At 43.3% G+C, this 17,889-nt stretch overlaps 1 protein-coding gene across 2 annotated transcripts in view; it reads right to left on the bottom strand.

Moving 5' to 3' along the window:
- LOC103459315 (thyrotropin-releasing hormone-degrading ectoenzyme) overlaps positions 1-17,889 on the bottom strand; it is a 174,294-nt gene that overhangs the window by 134,151 nt on the left and 22,254 nt on the right. Inside the window, exons 1-3 of one of the 2 annotated variants that reach the window (XM_081603849.1) lie at positions 17,661-17,682; positions 16,184-16,428; positions 1,986-2,259 (exon numbers count right to left, since the gene is read on the bottom strand). In XM_081603849.1, the coding sequence (XP_081459975.1) occupies positions 1,986-2,259; positions 16,184-16,356 (447 nt within the window). In that variant the 5' untranslated portion in view covers positions 16,357-16,428; positions 17,661-17,682. Of the gene's footprint in view, positions 1-1,985; positions 2,260-16,183; positions 16,429-17,660; positions 17,683-17,889 lie in introns of those variants that run through there. The other variant, XM_008400786.3, reaches the window with a different exon arrangement.

Here is a 17,889-nt window from a genome sequence, read left to right on the forward strand (position 1 = left end):
CCGTCTCAGAGCGCTGGAGGCTGCTGATGGTTATAAACGACCCAGATACGAGGTGCCATTAAAGCCAAATTCCTCCTAAATTATAATTCTGTAACAAGGAGACAAAGGCTGCGCGTGTCGGAGCGTCGTCCTTGAGTTCCTGGCAGACGAGATGGATGAGCTGTAATTACACTGATAGAGATGATGGGGCGAACAAGGTCGCGCCTGCTTTGTGTCCTTGTGTTGGAAGTCCGACGCCTCGACGTGCATGTTTGAGTTCGGAGCGTTTGGAAACGGATGAGGAGAAAATCAGGTGGAAGCAGCGACGGCGGAACGATTTGACTTTCAAATCAGAATCACATCAGAGGCGATAAAAACCAGAGCAGAAACAAAAACAAACCGAGACCAAAGTTCAGCTTATCTGGGATCAGATCCCGTCTGACGCTGCTCCCGTTATTATTTACCTAAAATATCCCAATAGTTGATGGGAATTTTCTGCAGCTTCGTTTCGGAGCTGACTGTTGCATCGTTTGTTGATTTAATACAAAATCCTCTATCGGCTCAAACAGTCGACTTAAAGCTCCGACTGCAAAAACACTAAATCCTACCAAGTATTTCTGTCTGGTTTCAAGTGCAAATTTCTCACTTTACTTCAGATAAGACAAAACTAAGTAACTTTTCCACAAGCTTGGAGCTTGTTTTGAGTAAATAATCCATTAATTTTGCTGAAAAATACTAGTTTCATTGGCAGATTATTTCATTTACAACATGAGAAAAATGTCTTGTTATGAGGACAGACAGGTTCGTCGCCTGGTTTATTCCTGCGGCTCCCAGCTGGACGCTGATGCAGCGTTTTTAAGATTCTGCTCTACATTCACCTGAGAAAGGAGGAGGAATCCATTTTGGTCACCTTTAAAATAACAACAGGAGTGAAGGTGGATGGAGTCCCAGCAGCCTAATGAAGCCGGAGCAGCAGCGAGGAGATCAGGAGATTATCGCCGGTTCACATCTTAATTACCGTCTTCAGATAACGAGCAGCTGCTGGTTTTATTGGCTCGTCTGCAGACGATCCACTGATATCTGCAGGTAAAGTGGCTGCAGCTGATAATCCGTCGATTCAACGTCTCATTTCATCCCAACATCAAAACCACCGATCAGAAATATTCACACGGCTTTCATCATTTACATCAGAAGTTCACGTTATGATCATCAGCCTTCAGGGAACTAAAAAGTCTCACATTTTACCAACCAGTGAACGCACCATATGGAAGAGCTAATGAGTTACTTGGCCACGCCCCCAACTACATTGGCTCCACCCACTTTAGTGTCATTTTTCTAAATTTGCAGGGGGAGTTGAGCTTTGTCACTTTAAAGTTTATTTTGTACAAACTTTTAGCTGAAATGATGGAAAAACAACATAAGTTTCATTTTACGCTGCTGCTGTACAAACAGATGCTGTCCGCACCAATCAGCTCACACTGGACAAGCTTGGTGGTTTTTCCTTTTTGTGACTTAGACATGAAAAATATTCAGTCGAAACAAGTTGAAAAATAAACACATCTGAGATTATTTACGATGATTTGCTACTTAAACACTCGGCGTTATTTAAATTAAATCCCAGAGATGTTCGTTTCTGAAGCCCAAATCCAACATCTAAAAGCTTTAAAGAGCTGAATCTGCACAGTCACTCACTCGTCCTCGCTTGTTTTCTCCTGCCGGCTGCTGATATGACGCCATTATTCCCCCAATCAGAGCTTAATTATGTCAATTATTGTGTGATGGTAATGACTGCAGCTCTCATCTCCCGTTCCAACCCCAGAGATCCGGACTGATGGATGCGAGAGAAAACAGGCTGGAGTCGTTCTCCAGCCACTTTCATCAGACATTTGTTCCACTTCCAACAAACAAACAAACAAACAAACAAACAAACAAACAAACAAACAAACAAACAAACAAACAAACAAACGAACGAATGAACGGCGCTCCCAGAACAGGCTGAGACTCACCGCCACGCCGCCGCTGGTCTGCGTCTCCCTGTAGGTGAAGTTGCAGACGGCCCAGGCCAGGTAGTAGGTGGACATGCGGGGCGTCCGGGCGAAGCGGTTGGTCACCCAGCCGTCCTCGTCCGGCCAGCTGCTGTCCACCGGCATGTTGGACAGAGACGTGTACTGCGGGTCGTGGCGGAGGCTCAGCGAGAAGGTGGCCTTGTAGACGGGCTCGTCGAAGCAGGGGAAGGCCTTCCGGGCGTGGATGGGGCTGAACTGGGTCACTGCCAGGTACCTGGACAGGGAGACAGAACATCAGCGCCAGAAGGTCCGACTCGTCCTGGACTGAAACGGTTCCAGGACGTTCTCCAGAATCTACAGATTCAGCTGCAGCAGCGGAGCGGTTCTGATCCAAACGAGCCTCCGGTTGGTTCCACCGCTCTGGACTTTATTAATGTCAGCAGCAGTAAAAACATTTTCCCGCGATTCTGATGAGAAAAATCCATCAACACAAACCCACAGCGACTCGACCCGAAGTTTCTTTAATAAAACTCAGACCTTTACTGGAAATTACAGAACTTCACACTCCGTCTGCCAGATTTCACCTTTTTCCCTTATTTTATCTCTTCTGCTTTCATCCAGTCGCCTCTCTGACCTCCTCTGTTAGAGACGGAGGTCTGTGTCAACATGGCCGCCGCCGCCGGGTCCAGCAGCAATCATCTCCACAATAAAAACGTTTTGCCTTTTTCCGACAAACACAGAGGAAAAACACAGAGCAGCTCCTCCATCTGCAGCTCAGTGGTTTTCTGCATCACATCTACATCCAAACAGGTTTCATTCTGTCGACCTGACCGTGACCTTTGACCCCAGCAGGGAGAAACATCTTACAGAAAACCTGAGCAAACAGAACCAACAAAACCCTGTGAGGATGTCCGACGGTGTTTTGTCACCGTTACAGAAAAACAAGATCATGAATAACTCAGCGTTTCTCCTACTACTCTCCAATTTGACATCATTTGCTGCCATTTTGACTTTTTACTCTATTCTTTCATAAAGTGTCTTCACTGTAAAAACACAAAATCTTACCAAGTACTTTTGGTCTAGTTTCCAGTTACACTTGAAATAAGACGAAGCTAAACAAAAAGTAGTTTGTTTAGGTCAATAATTATTTAAAGTTTTATCAACTGAAAAGAAGAAAATTGACCCAAAAGCTGCTGACACTTTATTACCATCAAGGTTTCGTCTCTTAACTGTTTAATTAAAAATAAAAACCAAAATAATGAAGGTAAAAGTTGACTTGGACAAAAACACCTCACATTTTTAAAAATGTAATTCTACATAAATCAGTAAAAAATAAACTCACCAAAATGTTGGTCTTTAATAAACTTGTGCTTCGGTTCATTAGCCGACTAGTAATCCGGTTTAAACTCATCCTCACTCTGCTAGTCGTGACATTTAATGTCTGAGCCACAGCTCATGAAATCAAAGCCTGGAATTAACCAATCAGAGGTGTTTTTACTGCTTAGTTAAGTTTCCTCATGCTGGATTAGCTGCTTGTCATGAATGAGCCTGATGAGTTTAAAGCCAGGTGACCAGCAGCTCCGTCCAGTTGGACTCGGTGGGACGCATCGTGCTGGCGATGCGTGGTGTGCATGACCTCTGCATGACCTCTGCAGAGCAGCAGCAGTCCAGCCCGACGGCCCACTGTGGATCTGCTGCGACATTTACAGCATCACATCCAGAAACTTTCAACCTGATAATGCAGCAAAGATCAACTCTGCAGCAACAGAAGCCAACAAAACGCTGAAGTTTAATGATTTCAACTCTGATGTGACAAAAAGTAATAATATAAGAGGTGAGAGAAAACTGTAAATAAACAATAAATTAATTAATCACCAGATAAAACTAAATAAGACCAATAATTGTTTTTCTTTTCTAGATGATAAAAGTTTTAGTCTGGTGTTTTGGTCTCATCTAGCCCTTTTCTTCCATTTTATATATTGTTTAGATATTTAAAATGTCTTCCAGTTCCAGTATTAAATGTTTGTTGGAATTTAAAGTTTATCGATCTTTGAGAATGTGTTAACATGCCATCGCCGTTACATCGCCAGAAAATAGTTTCAAAACAACGATATTATTGTGCATCGCGATAACCTTTGGGACAGTTAACCGTCCAGCTAAACGTTGGGAACGTGTTGGGAGGATTCCACCATGTCACACGTCACACTTTTCCTTGTGACTGAATCCGTTTCCCTAACGAGGAGAATCGTGGTCAACGAGGACGGATCGGACTTCATGATGGACGAGACGCTTTATGAGGAGACCAGAGTTGAATGGAGCTGATTGGTCAAACAGATCTACCTCATCATCCCCAGCAGCTGCAGCAGCAGCATCAGCAGCAGCACCATTCCTCTGTGACTCTCCCCCCAGCAGCAGCAGCAGCTGCAGCAGCAGCCCACTTCCTCTGTGACTCTCCCCCCAGCTGCAGCAGCAGCTGCAGCAGCAGCTGCAGCAGCATAAGCAGCAGCAGCCCCCTTCCTCTGTGACTCTCCCCCCAGCTGCAGCTGCAGCAGCAACAGCAGCAGCAGCTGCAGCAGCAGCAGCAGCAGCAGCAGCAGCTGCAGCAACAGCAGCAGCAGCTGCAGCAGCATAAGCAGCAGCAACAGCTGCAGCAGCATCAGCCCCCTTCCTCTGCGACTCTCCCCCCAGCTGCAGCAGCAGCAGCAGCAGCAGCAGCAGCCCCCTTCCTCTGTGACTCTCCCCCCAGCTGCAGCAGTAATCCAGTGCTGGATGAGTGGATGTGGATCAATACTGACCTCTCCACTCTGCAGCGCGGCTGTCAGAGAGCAGTCAGCCCAACATGGCCGCCAGCTGAGGCAGCTTCTCAACACCAACCGTCCCCGAGTGTCTCTGGACCCACACGCTGCAGGACGGTTCCACAGACCCCCACAGTCCCACTGGAGGGCTCCCCCTCTGAGTGGGAACCCACTCTGCAGAGTCACTTCACAACTCAGGAACGTCCCGACTATAAAAACTAAAAAAACACAAGCAGGACATTTGATTTCTGGAGATGATTTGGTGAGATGGACCGTTTCCTTCTTCTCAACTCCTCTGGGGTCAAAGGTCAGGTATTATTTGGGCTTTTGAGAGTCCAATAAGCTCCTCCGAGCTAGAAAAACACCTTGTTGCCATGGATACGCATCATAGCTCCTTCAATGAATCAATGGCCCAACCAGTTCTGCTCCTCCAGCAGTTTGACGCTGTTGGGTATCATGACTCTCTCTCTCTTTCACCAGATTTACTTTGTTTGTTTGTTCATTTCTGATTTGACAGTTTGCTCGAGTTTTTCCAGAAAGTTTTTTTTTTTTTCCCCCCTTTCTGTGGTGTTGAAGCAGAATCTCCTCGAAAAATCAGCGACTGTGAATGTTCACCTTCACTTGCTCCTTCCAGGCCTTCGTGTTCTCCAGGAGTCGTCGAGCAGCAACAATCCAGCTGAAGTGCACTTATGGTAAATATTTCCCTGTAAGAGAAAATGGCTGCTATTACAGCAGCTTTAAAGTGCAGCTCACGGTGAAGAGCGCGGCGATACGGAGCCTCATTCTGCGATTCCAACCACCAAACCAGGAGATCCGGCTTTAAGAAGCAGAAAGACGAGCGACGCACCAGCTTTCTGTGCTTTTTTAAAGTTATAATTAAGCGTCTGTGTTGATGAATGAGGAGCCAGCAGCTTCATCAACACATCACCAATCTCAGAAAATAAAAGCCAGTGTGTAGATCCATCACACAGTGAAAGGTTTCAACTTTCATTTCAGGTCATCAGTTCTGCCTCACAGAATGAAAACCCAAAATCTTAGATCATCAGAATACGATGAAAACGTTAAATCTGCTGATTAAAACACCTGGAAGGGTTTCCTGAGTGACCGTCTGTCTGGGTCAGAGGTCACCCTCAGCCTGACGCAGTCATAAAACGTCCTAAAGAGTCTGGCTGTTCACAAAGTGATGCATCAAAGATACTCATAGAAAGTTGAGTGGAAGGAAGCAGAGAAGTTTTCCAGACCAACATGTGCGATCAAAACGTTCACATTTTTATTGATCTGATGTGAAGTTCTGATGGGTTTTCATTCTGAGGATCAACTGAATTAAAGCCTGAAATATTTCACTCTACCTGTCATAGATCTATAGTATAGAGCTTAATGTCCTGAAATGTTGCACTTTTTCATGATATCCAGATTGTTGCAGCTGCCTTGCAGTGAAACGGGGAAGGTGACCTCCTGACCCCGGTGCTCTTCATCATTCAGGCTGCATGTTGCTGCTCGTCTTCATCTTCAGCAGTCGGTTTGCTGGTTTCGTCCCAGCAGGACGCCGCTCTGCCGCTGCAGCTAAACTCCAACATGCGGCGTTACGATGCAGATTCCTGCTGCAGTTTCACACTGCAGTTAAAGTTCAGTCAGATCCTCATTTCCTTCCACAAAGAAACTCAGATGCATTAATTAGTTTTTGCACCTCGTGGGTAATTTTCCTCCGAATAAATGGGCGCTAATTTGGAAGATTATTCCGTTGTCTCCTGGTGCAACATTAATTATAGTTCCAGGGATGGAAATCTGCTCTCTCGGAACCACTCGGATGAATCTGGCAGTTGGCCCTGCACCGGCACGCTGACAGTTTTTAGTCATCCTCGTTTTAATTGGTCCCTCCTTTGACCGTCTTCATCTCGCTCACCGCCTTTCTGCTGCCAGGACGCCCATTTTAAAGCTAAAGCCTGTTAGAAATACCAGTTATTTATTCCTACATGTTTTTAAAGTTTCAGCTTAGCAGAACATTCTCCCTGCCTCCAGAATAAATCAGTGAAAGTTGTTGCTCTAAATGCCGACAGAACTTTTAATTGGTAAACAGCAAATGCTGCAGATTTTTAGAGAACTATAAGATTTAATATCCGTTAATTATCCTGGTTTATTGTTCCAGTAACTTACTGCTGTTGCTTTACAATCCCCTCCGGTTAAAACTCAATTTATGTTCCATTAAAGACATTTAGCAGCGGAATCAAGCCATGAAATATGGAATAGAGGTTTATTTCTGAAAGTCTATAAACGGAGTTTGAGTATGTTTTAGTTTGAAGATGAAACTGGTTTGGTGTTTGCGTCCATCCACCTGAAGTCAGCAGCCGACCTCAACAGCTGCAGGTTAGCAGGCGATCGTTTCTTTGGGTTCTCAAGGTTTTGGAGATGAACTACTGGATCCTGTTGATGTGTAAACTCTGTCTTTAACCTTCCTTTGGTCGTAGTGCAAAGCTCAGAAGAGCAGCAGATGTAACTGGATGGACAGCGGGGAAGCAATGGGGTTGTTCCGTCAGACCGTCAGTGCCCGTAACAGCACACACAAAGTGGAGAACTGCACGCGGGTCGACGCCGCTGGACTGACCACTGGGTAAAAAGCTTGTTGGGTCCAAATGAGTCCGTCTCTAAAGACAACGGGAGCAGAACACAGAAAACCAAACAAGATGCAAAGTTGTGCTAATCTATTTAAATTCCATCTTTTCCTGCTGAGAAAAGAAAACAATCTGCAGATGTTCATTAGACTGTAACAAGCGCAGAGCAACCAGATCAACTACCAGTTTTAATCCAAATCCGTCACAGGAAACAGGAAGGTGTAAAGTATCTGTGCAGGATTAGCTCAGGCGACGGTGATTCACAAAACCTCTGACTGGTTGGTGCATCTCCAGTTAGAACAGGTTTCAACTGGTTTCCAGTTCAGAGCCAGTCTCTCTGATGGTTCCAGTTTAGAACAGCTGAGTGACGGAGCGTCGTGACCTTCAGTGAATCAAACAGAATCTGACTGAACTCCAGATCCAGTCCCAGATTTCTGTGAAGCTGACGAATCAGCAGCAGCGCCGCATCGCATCGCGCCGCCGCGGTCGTTTCAATGTGACGGCTCCCAATCGCAATTTGATATGTTGCTTAAAGCGATCAGTGTGTCCACTGTGTGTGTGTGTGTGTGTGTGTGTGTGTGATAACACAGCGCTGACTCAGCAGCTTCTTCACATCTCTGATTGTGAACAAGTGCGTTCATTCGATCTCGGCAGGAAGTGATGTCATATCCACTTCTCCACTCGCGTTCAGATTAAGCAGAGTATCACTTCATGAATGTGTGTGTGTGTGTGTGTTTGCCAGTCAATCAGGATTATTGTTAGAACAGGCGTTACCGTGGCAGCAGGATGTCACATCATGTGTGTGTGTGTGTGTCAGGCTCATCCTCCTCCTCTCTAATAGATCCTCTCTTTATCTCGTCCCTCTCAGGCTCCCTCCATTATTCTCTCCCTCCGCCTGCCTCTCTGTTTATTATTCGTCTCTTCCTCCTCCTCCTCTTCCTCACCTCTCCACAGCTCCTTTCAATTTGCTTCTCTGCATCCGTTTATCCTTCCCTCCTCCCTCCTTCTCATTTTCAGATTTCCTTCCCTTCGTCTTCATGCACTCCATCGTTTGAGTGTAATCCCTCCTCTTCATCACTCCGACTCCTCTTCTCTTCTTTCTCATCAGGTTTTTTCTTCTTCACCTCCGTTGAGGATTTACTTCTTTTTTCACCTTCGCCTGTCTTCACTCGTTCCCTCCTCCTCCTCCTCTTCCCTTTGACAATCCATTCATTTTTATTTATTTTACACATTTTCTTCCCAGTCCTCCTCATCCTTTTCCCTCATTTCCACTCATCTTTTTCACTCCTCTTCTTCTCTGGACCGTTTTTCTTCCACAGGTTTGTTAGAAAAGACGAACATGAAGAAGGTTTTCCCGTTTCAGTTCCACTTCTTTCCGTTTCTGGTCCGTACCACAGATTCTCTGTGTACGGGACTTTGACTAGGCCTTGTTTTTTGCAAGTCTTTGAACATACAGTCATAGACATTCATATCAGAATGGCCTAGTTAAAGTCCAGACTTGAATCCAACAGAGAATCTCTGAGATTAGACGAGTCTCTAATGAGAATGTTCATCCTGTAGTCAGTCTGAGCTGAAACAACCCAAAAATGCAGGCCACACTTTTCAGATTTCACTTCAGGAAAATCCATTTAAACAGAAAAACCTGCAGCGGATCTGGAGAGAAAACTGGAAGCGGATTTAAACTCTGATCAAATTGTGTAAAGACGTTTGTTCTCTTCCTCCTCTCAGCCCGGCGGAGCAGAAAGGAACAAACTTTAGAGGATTTCTCCCTGAGGAACGCTGCGGCTGCAGGGGGCGGAGCCACCGCCACTTCCTGCTCCGATCCCCTTCTTCTCAGGCCGGAGGATGAAGGTGAGGATGAGGATGCTGTGAGGAATTGAATTAAGTTTCATTTCATGGCCAATTTCAGGCAGGATCAATTCTGCCTAACCAAGCGCAGTTATGGACATCGTTTAGCGTGTGGGAGAAATTTCTGGGAAATTAGTCTGACGATCCGGCCAGGAAGACTCCGGGACCGTCGTGTTCTTCCTGCCAACGCGGCGCTGCTGCTGCTGCTGGGCGAAAGTTTTAAACCGCTCTTCATCCCTGGAGTTCCTCCAGTCTGGAGGAGAACATGAACTTTGACCTGTCCTAAAATCATCACCATCCACCGAGTGTTCAAAGTAGGAATTTTATAAAATAGGTCGTCTTAATGCACTTTAAATCACATTTATCGTCTCTGATCATCTCTGGTTCTCCAGCTTGATGCCTAAACACCGAGGAGTTTAAAGGAGAAACTGATAGAAGTATTTATATCTGGAACAAAATCTCCAGAGAGTCAGTAAATCTTTCCCAAACCGTTTCGAGCAGAGAGTAAACGGTTCTATATTCCATCTCTACAGTCTCTCATTAACATCAGTTTTATGGGCAGAAACACAACAAGGTTCCCCGTTTAGTGTGTAAAAACTAAAAATGTGACCGAGTTCATTTTTAATACCTTAAAATCTATGTAATTAATCAAAATTAATGCAGTAGAATCCCATTCATTAACTTGTTGCTTTAATTATTAATTATTCTCAACCACAGCTTTAATCTGTGATGTAACTGAGGTTTTTCTCCTTACTGTCACCAAGTGCTGCTTAAAAGCAACTGCTGGCTTTTTAAATGTCTTCAGAGGAGCATTTTCTTTAAATCACTAAATTCAAAACCACCTGGAGCCAGAATGCTCCAAACTGAATTAAAGTAAAGGTTCCTGCTCAGCTACAGGGAGAAGAACTGAGCAGAACTAAACTGGTTTAACTCTTTCATTCTCCTCCATCAGCCTCACAAGTATTTAAACTCAGTCTGGGGTTTAGCGGAGCTCCACATATTAAGCTAATCTCACAGAGGGTTAGCGTTAGCTGCATCAAGCTAATCCTGAAGCTAACACACGTCTCAGCACTGCAGTCCCAGAACACACAGGAAGTTCTCCAGAAAAATTAAGATTTAAAACTGGATTTTCCAACAGTTCCAGTAAAATACAGAAGGATCCCGTTTCTATAGCAACAAATCAATAAATGTTTTCTGTTTTGAGAACTGGAATAATTTTAATAACCAAGATTATGAACAAATGATGAATTTCACAGGTTTACAAATGGAAACGTTTAGAGGAAATGAGATATTTCAGCTAAATTTATTTTCTTCTACATAAATATTATTTCGTTGAGGCTGAAAAGTGTTCTGATCATCGATTGGATCATGAACCATCCAATCAATGATCAGATTCTTAGAACTAATTAATGCCTGGGCTGCAGAGCTTCAGGTAAAACAGCTGGAAACCAAAGATCAGGTCAGAACCTGAACCTTCAGAGCCACATAAAGACGTTACAAAGTCGGCCTTCCATCAGCTGACAAACATGTTCACCATTAGGGACCAACGTCACAGAAAGATCTAGAGAAACTCACCCATGTTTTTATCTTTAGTCGCATTAATTTCTGCAACAGCCTCTTCACAGGTCTGACTAAAAAGTCAGAGAATACACTATAAAATATTTCTGTTAGTTTGTAAGTTGTTAGTCTGGTCTGCATCCCCAGAACCAGACAGAGAAACAGCATTCAGATTCTATGCTCCACAAATCTGGAACAAACTTCCAGAAAACTGAAAAACAGCTGAAACACTGAGTTCCTGTAAATCAAGTCGCCTTTGACTCAAAATAACTGATAAATCAACATGTTTTCTGCACTTAGCCACTGAAATGTTATGTTTTATTTTACTTCTAACCATGTGAAACATTTTTAATTATCTTGTTGCTGAAAATGTGCCACACAAATAAAATTGCCTTTTTTTTTCTATCTATATTTTTAATAACTGCAGAGCATTGGAGCCACTGGGAACAAAAATTATCTCAAAATTTTACATTTTTTCCTCAGAATTTCATCTTTTATACCAAAAGTTGAAGGAATGATAGTCAGTATATTTACTCTTTTTTTCCCCAGTGGCACTAATTGCCTTCTGTAACAAATACACAAATGATCAGTTTTTTTTAATAACTATACAGCATCATTTTCATATGCTGTAAATTTGACTTTAGTGTCCAAACTTATTCTTATTTTGTGTTTCTACATTCTTACCTTGGCGTGAATATGCATGCAACAGGAAGTTATTCACCACATAATGAATCAGAAAATCATTTTCCTGTTTCTGGTCAGTTACCAGAAATGTTTCGATTGTTTCAAGATGGCGGCTAGAAAACAGCAGCGTGAGCCAGGGGAGCTTCAGAGAGCATTAATCATCAGCTTCCCTGGGATAAATTAGGATTCTGGCTTCCCATATTTTCCCAGATTAACTCCAACAAATCCGTCCAGCTGCTGCTGCTGCTCTCTCAGCATCGCCGTGTGTTAGAAAAATCTTTATTCTGCTGGTGTAAACCGGCACTGCGCGGCTCAGAAAAGGCCGTTTGTCTTTCATACGACATTAAACCAATCAGGTTGCGCGCGGAGCGGACAGTGGGCAGGTTTCCCCTCAGAAGCTGCGTTTAACTTTAACTAGCCGCTCGTTGTGTTGTGATCGAGCCGCGCTGGTGCAGCAGCTGCCACATCGATCCCACATCGATCCCAACACACCACGCTGCCGGGGAACATGGGAAAACACACACACACACACACAGGAGGGATCTGATTGGTGCAGAGTTTCAGTTCAGTGTGTGCCAGAACGTCTGGCAGAAAGGAAATCAGGCCTGATTTCATTTTTCTAACAAACTGCTGCTTTAAAAAAAAAAAAAAAAACCATGGCAACCGGGACACGAACTAAGATAAAACCAGCTTTTACATCACCTCATTACATCCTCCCTCTTTGTTCACATCAACGCCTGCAGGCGACAGAAACATGATAAAGAAAAAACATGTTAGACAGTTCATGTCATCCTGACCTGCAGATCTGGTCAATCATCAGAAATTAAATTCATCTGCTCAGCAGCGAAACATTTTTATATTCCTGGACGTTTTCACACCGACTGAGAAACATCAGCGGTTTCCTTCATTTACTCTACGGCAGTGGTGTCAAACTCATTTTTATTTTGGGCCGAATCAAAAATCTGAATGTTCTTAAAGGGCCGGTTGCACCAGAATCTATTGATAAAACCAATAAAACTGTTAAAATATCAATAAATAGCTGTTCCTCTGGGATTTGTGATTATTTTAGTGTTTATTTTTGCAATCAAAATGACAGATTTTGTGGTGAATATTAAGAAATATTTGTAATCATTATTTTTTTTACAATATTTACGCTAATGTATGATGTCAAATGTGACTATCACTCGTCGTATCAGTTACGGATTCAACGTTTTTGACCAATTCTGAGAAAATTAGCAGTAAAATCAGGAAAAAATGTGGAAATTTGTTGATTTTGTGTGATTTTTGCAGATTTGTGAAAAACTGGAAGGACTTATTGGTGTAATTTGGAGTCCAGAGGGCCACATAAAAAGCTGCGGCGGGCCAGATTTGGCCCCCGGGCCTTGAGTTTGACACCTGTGCTCTACGGTGTAGAAGAGGAATGGAAGACCAACAGACACAACAGTCACAATGAGAACGATTCCTAACGTAAAAAACTAAGGATAAATAAACACAGAGACTCTCTGGTTTCATTTTAAATCAGTCAGACACAAACGCACCTGAATAAACTTTGTTTTAATCCAAACAGGTAGAAATGAAAAGCAAAGGTAGTTTGTAATCCAACAGAAAAAATAAAAATTACATTATTCTAATCTTTGGATCAAAGAATACGGAGATAATTTCCTGCCAAAATGTTGTAAATAAAACTGTATGGAGTTTAAACTGATCTCCAATCACATACGGAACAATCCGGAACTACGGAAAGTTTCTCCCAAAAGTCAATAAAGTATTTACTCCCCTATGGAAACAGGGGGCGCCACCGAGACAACTGCCAATAACATCTATAGGAGAATTTCCAAAAACTACAGTAAAATCTGGTTCCAGTTCATGAATGTGAGAGCAGAGCGGTTCATATGAAGGAGGGACACTTTGTTTGTAAAATAAGTTTTATCTGTGTGGAACATTATGGCAGGAAATTAACTCCATACAAAACTCTCAGACTTTTATCAAACTTAAGGAAAAGGCATTAAATATGTTGAGTGATGCATTTACAGAACAAGAAATGTTGGACTTTTTAATTTAAAAAGGATTTAACAGAATTTATTTTTTGTTTTTTGACATGTCAAGTTAGTTGGCAAAAAACAAAAATTAAAACTTTACCTTGCATTATAAGGACAAGGTAACAAGTCTATTACTGGTTTATAACGACCTGCTCAAGCTTCACTAAACGTCTTTTGTTGTTAAGCTGTGAGGATAGTTCAGGTTCTTCCAAAATAAAAGCACTTCCTGTTTGATTATTCTTGTATTTTTCAACATATATATTTTTTAGATTATAGAGATTCTTATGAGACTGAAACATTTGTTGTAAAGTAGTTTGTTTTATTAAAATGTGACAGAATGAGAACATGTTGCTCATGTTTTATTTGGGACGTAAATATTAATAGCATCTGATTTAATGAAGGAATAAAGATTTTTACTGCAACTTCTTTCTTTTTCTTTTTAAGTTCCATTCATTACAAATCAATAAAGTAAACTAATGGGATAAATATTGTGTTTTATTCCCTGGAGGTTTGCAACACATTGAAATGTTCTGACTGTTGATGATAATGGTTTTAAAATGATAACCTGCAGCGCTGCTGCAGCAGCAGCTCAGGAAGGCGACGCAGCACGAAGCTGAAGCGATAATTTCACCTATTAGAGGAAAAAACACAACCTGTGAAGACAGCAAGTTCCTCTGAAGTTTCCTTAAGCGTCAACAACCGTCTGCTGCTGATGTTTGCTGTTAGTCCTATCAGACAGGTTCTGATTGCTGTGATCGGACCGGGTCGGCCTGCTGCCTGTTTAATGTCCGATCACGTTACAGTAGAGACGGAAGAGTGACGGATCAGAACGACGACGGTTAACGTTGGACGGTCCTGCTCCGGTTCTGATCCGGTCCCGTTCTTCCGCTCTGCTGAACAGAACCCCATCAGCTGCTGTCTGACTGGAGCAAACAAGCAGCAGCTTCTTGGCAGGTACAGGCCTCCGACTCATTAGCACTAATTAGGACATTACTGAGCTAAAAAAAACATGGCTGCTCCAGCACCATAAATCCAACTTACAATGAATGTTTTCATCACTTTCAGCTGGAAACTCAACTGGACGGCTGGTCATTTGTGTTTTTTACAGCTTTCCATAAAACTAGCAGGACACCAGTTACATCCATGATAAAAACTGAGACAAGTATTAAAGAAAAAAAATAAAACTTTCAAGTAAAAAATAAATCAGAGCAGAACGAAGATGAAAGCTGCAGAAGAGGTCAATGCAGAACCACAGAAGAAGAGATCACAGCTCAAATTTCAGTTAAAAAAAATTCTGATTTATCTGGAGAGAAGGACTGGAGACCAAACAAACCGGCACCATGTGGAGGAGCAGAGTGCACCGCAGCGTTCAGCCTGCAGAGGGCAGCAGGTCCCAACCACCAGCACCACTTTAACACCAGAGATCATGCAAACCTCACTTTTATCCACATAAACAGTTTAACTGAGTTACAGTTGAAACGTTCAGCTTGTTGCACAAAGCAATTAAATTATTCACTTGATAAATTAAGTGAAATAAAAATCTACAGCTCCCATCAGAGACTGTAATGTCACAGTTAAGTTAAGCTTTTAAATTTAAACACTTTCTTTTCCCATCAGATTGTCAGGAGAATTTTAGAAAATATCGCCAAGAAGAAAATGTGAATTACGTGTTTGGAATGAATCAACCTTTAAAGCTCAATTTCCTCAGATGTTGACGCCACGATTGGCTGAAATAAACAGGAAGTAGAAGTTACAAGCTAGCATGAACTAGCATGGATCAGACCTCAGGGTTTTTCAGCGTTTCATGGCTCTGGTTAGAGTCACTATGTCAGAACTTATTGAGGAAATAAGTTTGTCTAATCTTTAGAACACAAACTGGTTTTCAGTAAACCCAAAAAGCACCTAAAGCGAGCGTAATGTACATCCTTCAAAATGTACATACAATAAAGATAAGTTGATGGGAACACGGCGAGTGGATGTGGATGTTTTCAGGCCTCAGGCTTCTGGTTGTCCGTCAGTAAACTACCTCACTGACAAACTCCAGAGTTAGCAGCTGCTTACAGGAAAGCGGCTGCCAGGTTTGTGTTGCATTGTGGGATGCGGTAAACTAACTAAAATAAGGTTTAGAGGACGGAGCACCAAACTCATCACCTTTATCTGCAGATTACAGTAAAACAGTCAGTAAATAATCTCAGTCTGCTGCTGAGTCACAGCCCAGCTACGAGCAGCAGATGATTCAGTGATGCGTCTGAGGCGTCAGCTGCAGAATCCTCACAAAACTAACACATTTTAGATCAGAAACCCAAACCAACAGCCAATCAGGAGCCTGGAAACTGGATTCAAGCCAATTAGCTGTTTGGGTACAGAGCGCAAACACACACACACACACACACACACACACACACACACACACACACACACACACACCAGCTCAAAGCCGATTTCCCTTTGGGGACCAGACCTGACTTAGAAACAACACAAGGGCTTCTGGGAATTTCATAAAGAGGGAGTGAGAGTGTGTGTGGTCTGACTGCTGCAACACACACATTATGGTGTGTGAGAGTTAATCAATGTCGTGGGTGTGAGGCTGTGACCTTTTCTAGTTGAACCACCTGCTGCTGTGTGTGTGTGTGTGTGTGTGTGTGTGTGTGTGTGTGTGTGTGTACCGTCTCTCTCGCTGCAGGGTGTAGGAGCTCCTGAAGAATCCCAGCAGCTCGTCCTCGATGGCGGCGTCGAAGCTGACGTTGAGCCGGTACATCCTGCCGGGCTTCAGCTCACGGTGCAAAACCACCACGTACATCTGATTGGCCGGGAAGGGGAAGTGGCGGTGGACACGCATGACTCCGCCCCCTGGCCTGTTAGCGGGCCGGCCGCCGGCGCCGCTCTCGGCTGCCACGGAAACCCGGTCCACCTGGACAGCGGAGGAGGTTTGGAGTTCATCGTCTGTCAAACATCCTTCATGTGTAACTTTTCTAACACAGGAGAGTTAGCAAACATCTTAAAGAACAAAACTAAACTTTAAAAATCATCAACGGTTTATGTTGTGAAATAAAACGCTCAAGGAATAAACTGTTTAATTTCCTCACTGATTCAAACATTTCAATCTGTGATATTTCAGATCAACTCAGACATGAAACCTGCTGAACGCAACCAAACATGGCATTTTACCCCAAAACTAAATAAAAATAGTTTCATTTCCACCTTTAAAGCAGAAAACTGCATTTCATTTCATATTAAAACTTAAGTTACTGTCTGATTTGTCCCGACTTCAGCACGACAAACTACATTTTGTTGGTTTTGAAGATGAAAATAATAATAAAAGCAACAGCTACAGATCATGAATGCATTATATTTTAAATATCTATAATAAAATGGAAATAATGTGCAACGTTTTTGTTTCTTCATCTGATTTAAAATAAACAGCATGTCTGTTTGGTGATTCCCAGAACAGCGCCCTCTGTTGTTTGAATAAACTACGACAAACTGCAACATTACCAACCATTTAATCTCCCAGCTGCTCCTCTGACTGGCGGACATGTTGCTGAATTCATTGACAGATTTCCACAAATAGCAGCAGAAGGGAAAAGTTGTGCCTCTGTTAACTCAACCTGACCATAAGATGAAGAAACAGAAGCGGTGAGAGCGAGCAGAGAACCGCCTGTGACCGCCGCGCCGCGCCGCGCCGCGCGGCCGCGCCGCCTCATTACAGGCCCAAAGCCTCACAGGTGCTCTCACTTGTCCCGGCTGATTAGACCGCAGCTCAGGTTCAAGCTGACTGGGGATTGGATGGTAATTAAATGAAATGTCACCAAACTCGGAGCACGAAGGAGAAAAAAAAATCATCAAAGCAAAGCAGGAGCAAAGTCACTAACAAGATGGAGGAGAGAAGCGGCTCTCCCACTCAGTCCTGAGCGGTTTAATCAGCGGCGGAGGGCGAACCGGGCTCCGCGGGTCAGCTCGGTGGGCGGAGCAGGACCCAACACTTCACACACAAAAAACGAAACTGCTTCTCTTCAAGTGTGAGATGATGCAACAAGAACAAGGAGCTGCTTTCTAAAAGTAATCAGCTGCTGGGTTTAAAGTGTGTTCCTGACCGGAGCAGTCAGTCCGTCATTGAAGCGTTTTCTGCCTTCAGCCACTTACCGCATCTAGCTAACAGTAGAAGGAGCCGCCGTCTGGTTAAAAACCCCAAAAGTTTTTATTTTAACCATATCGGCTCACATAATATTGATTCTCATTTACTTATCGATTGAATTTATTTCCTAAATCGATGTTAAAAAGTAAAAAAAATCTGATGTCCGTCGGCGTCCATTTTGAAACTACGCCGAACGTCGTGACGTCGCCACGCAGACGCCACTGGAGCGTACGCATG

Source organism: Poecilia reticulata, chromosome 23 (genome assembly GCF_904066995.2).
Source record: "Poecilia reticulata chromosome 23, P_reticulata-male-v2, whole genome shotgun sequence".
Taxonomy (NCBI): Eukaryota; Metazoa; Chordata; class Actinopteri; order Cyprinodontiformes; family Poeciliidae; genus Poecilia; species Poecilia reticulata.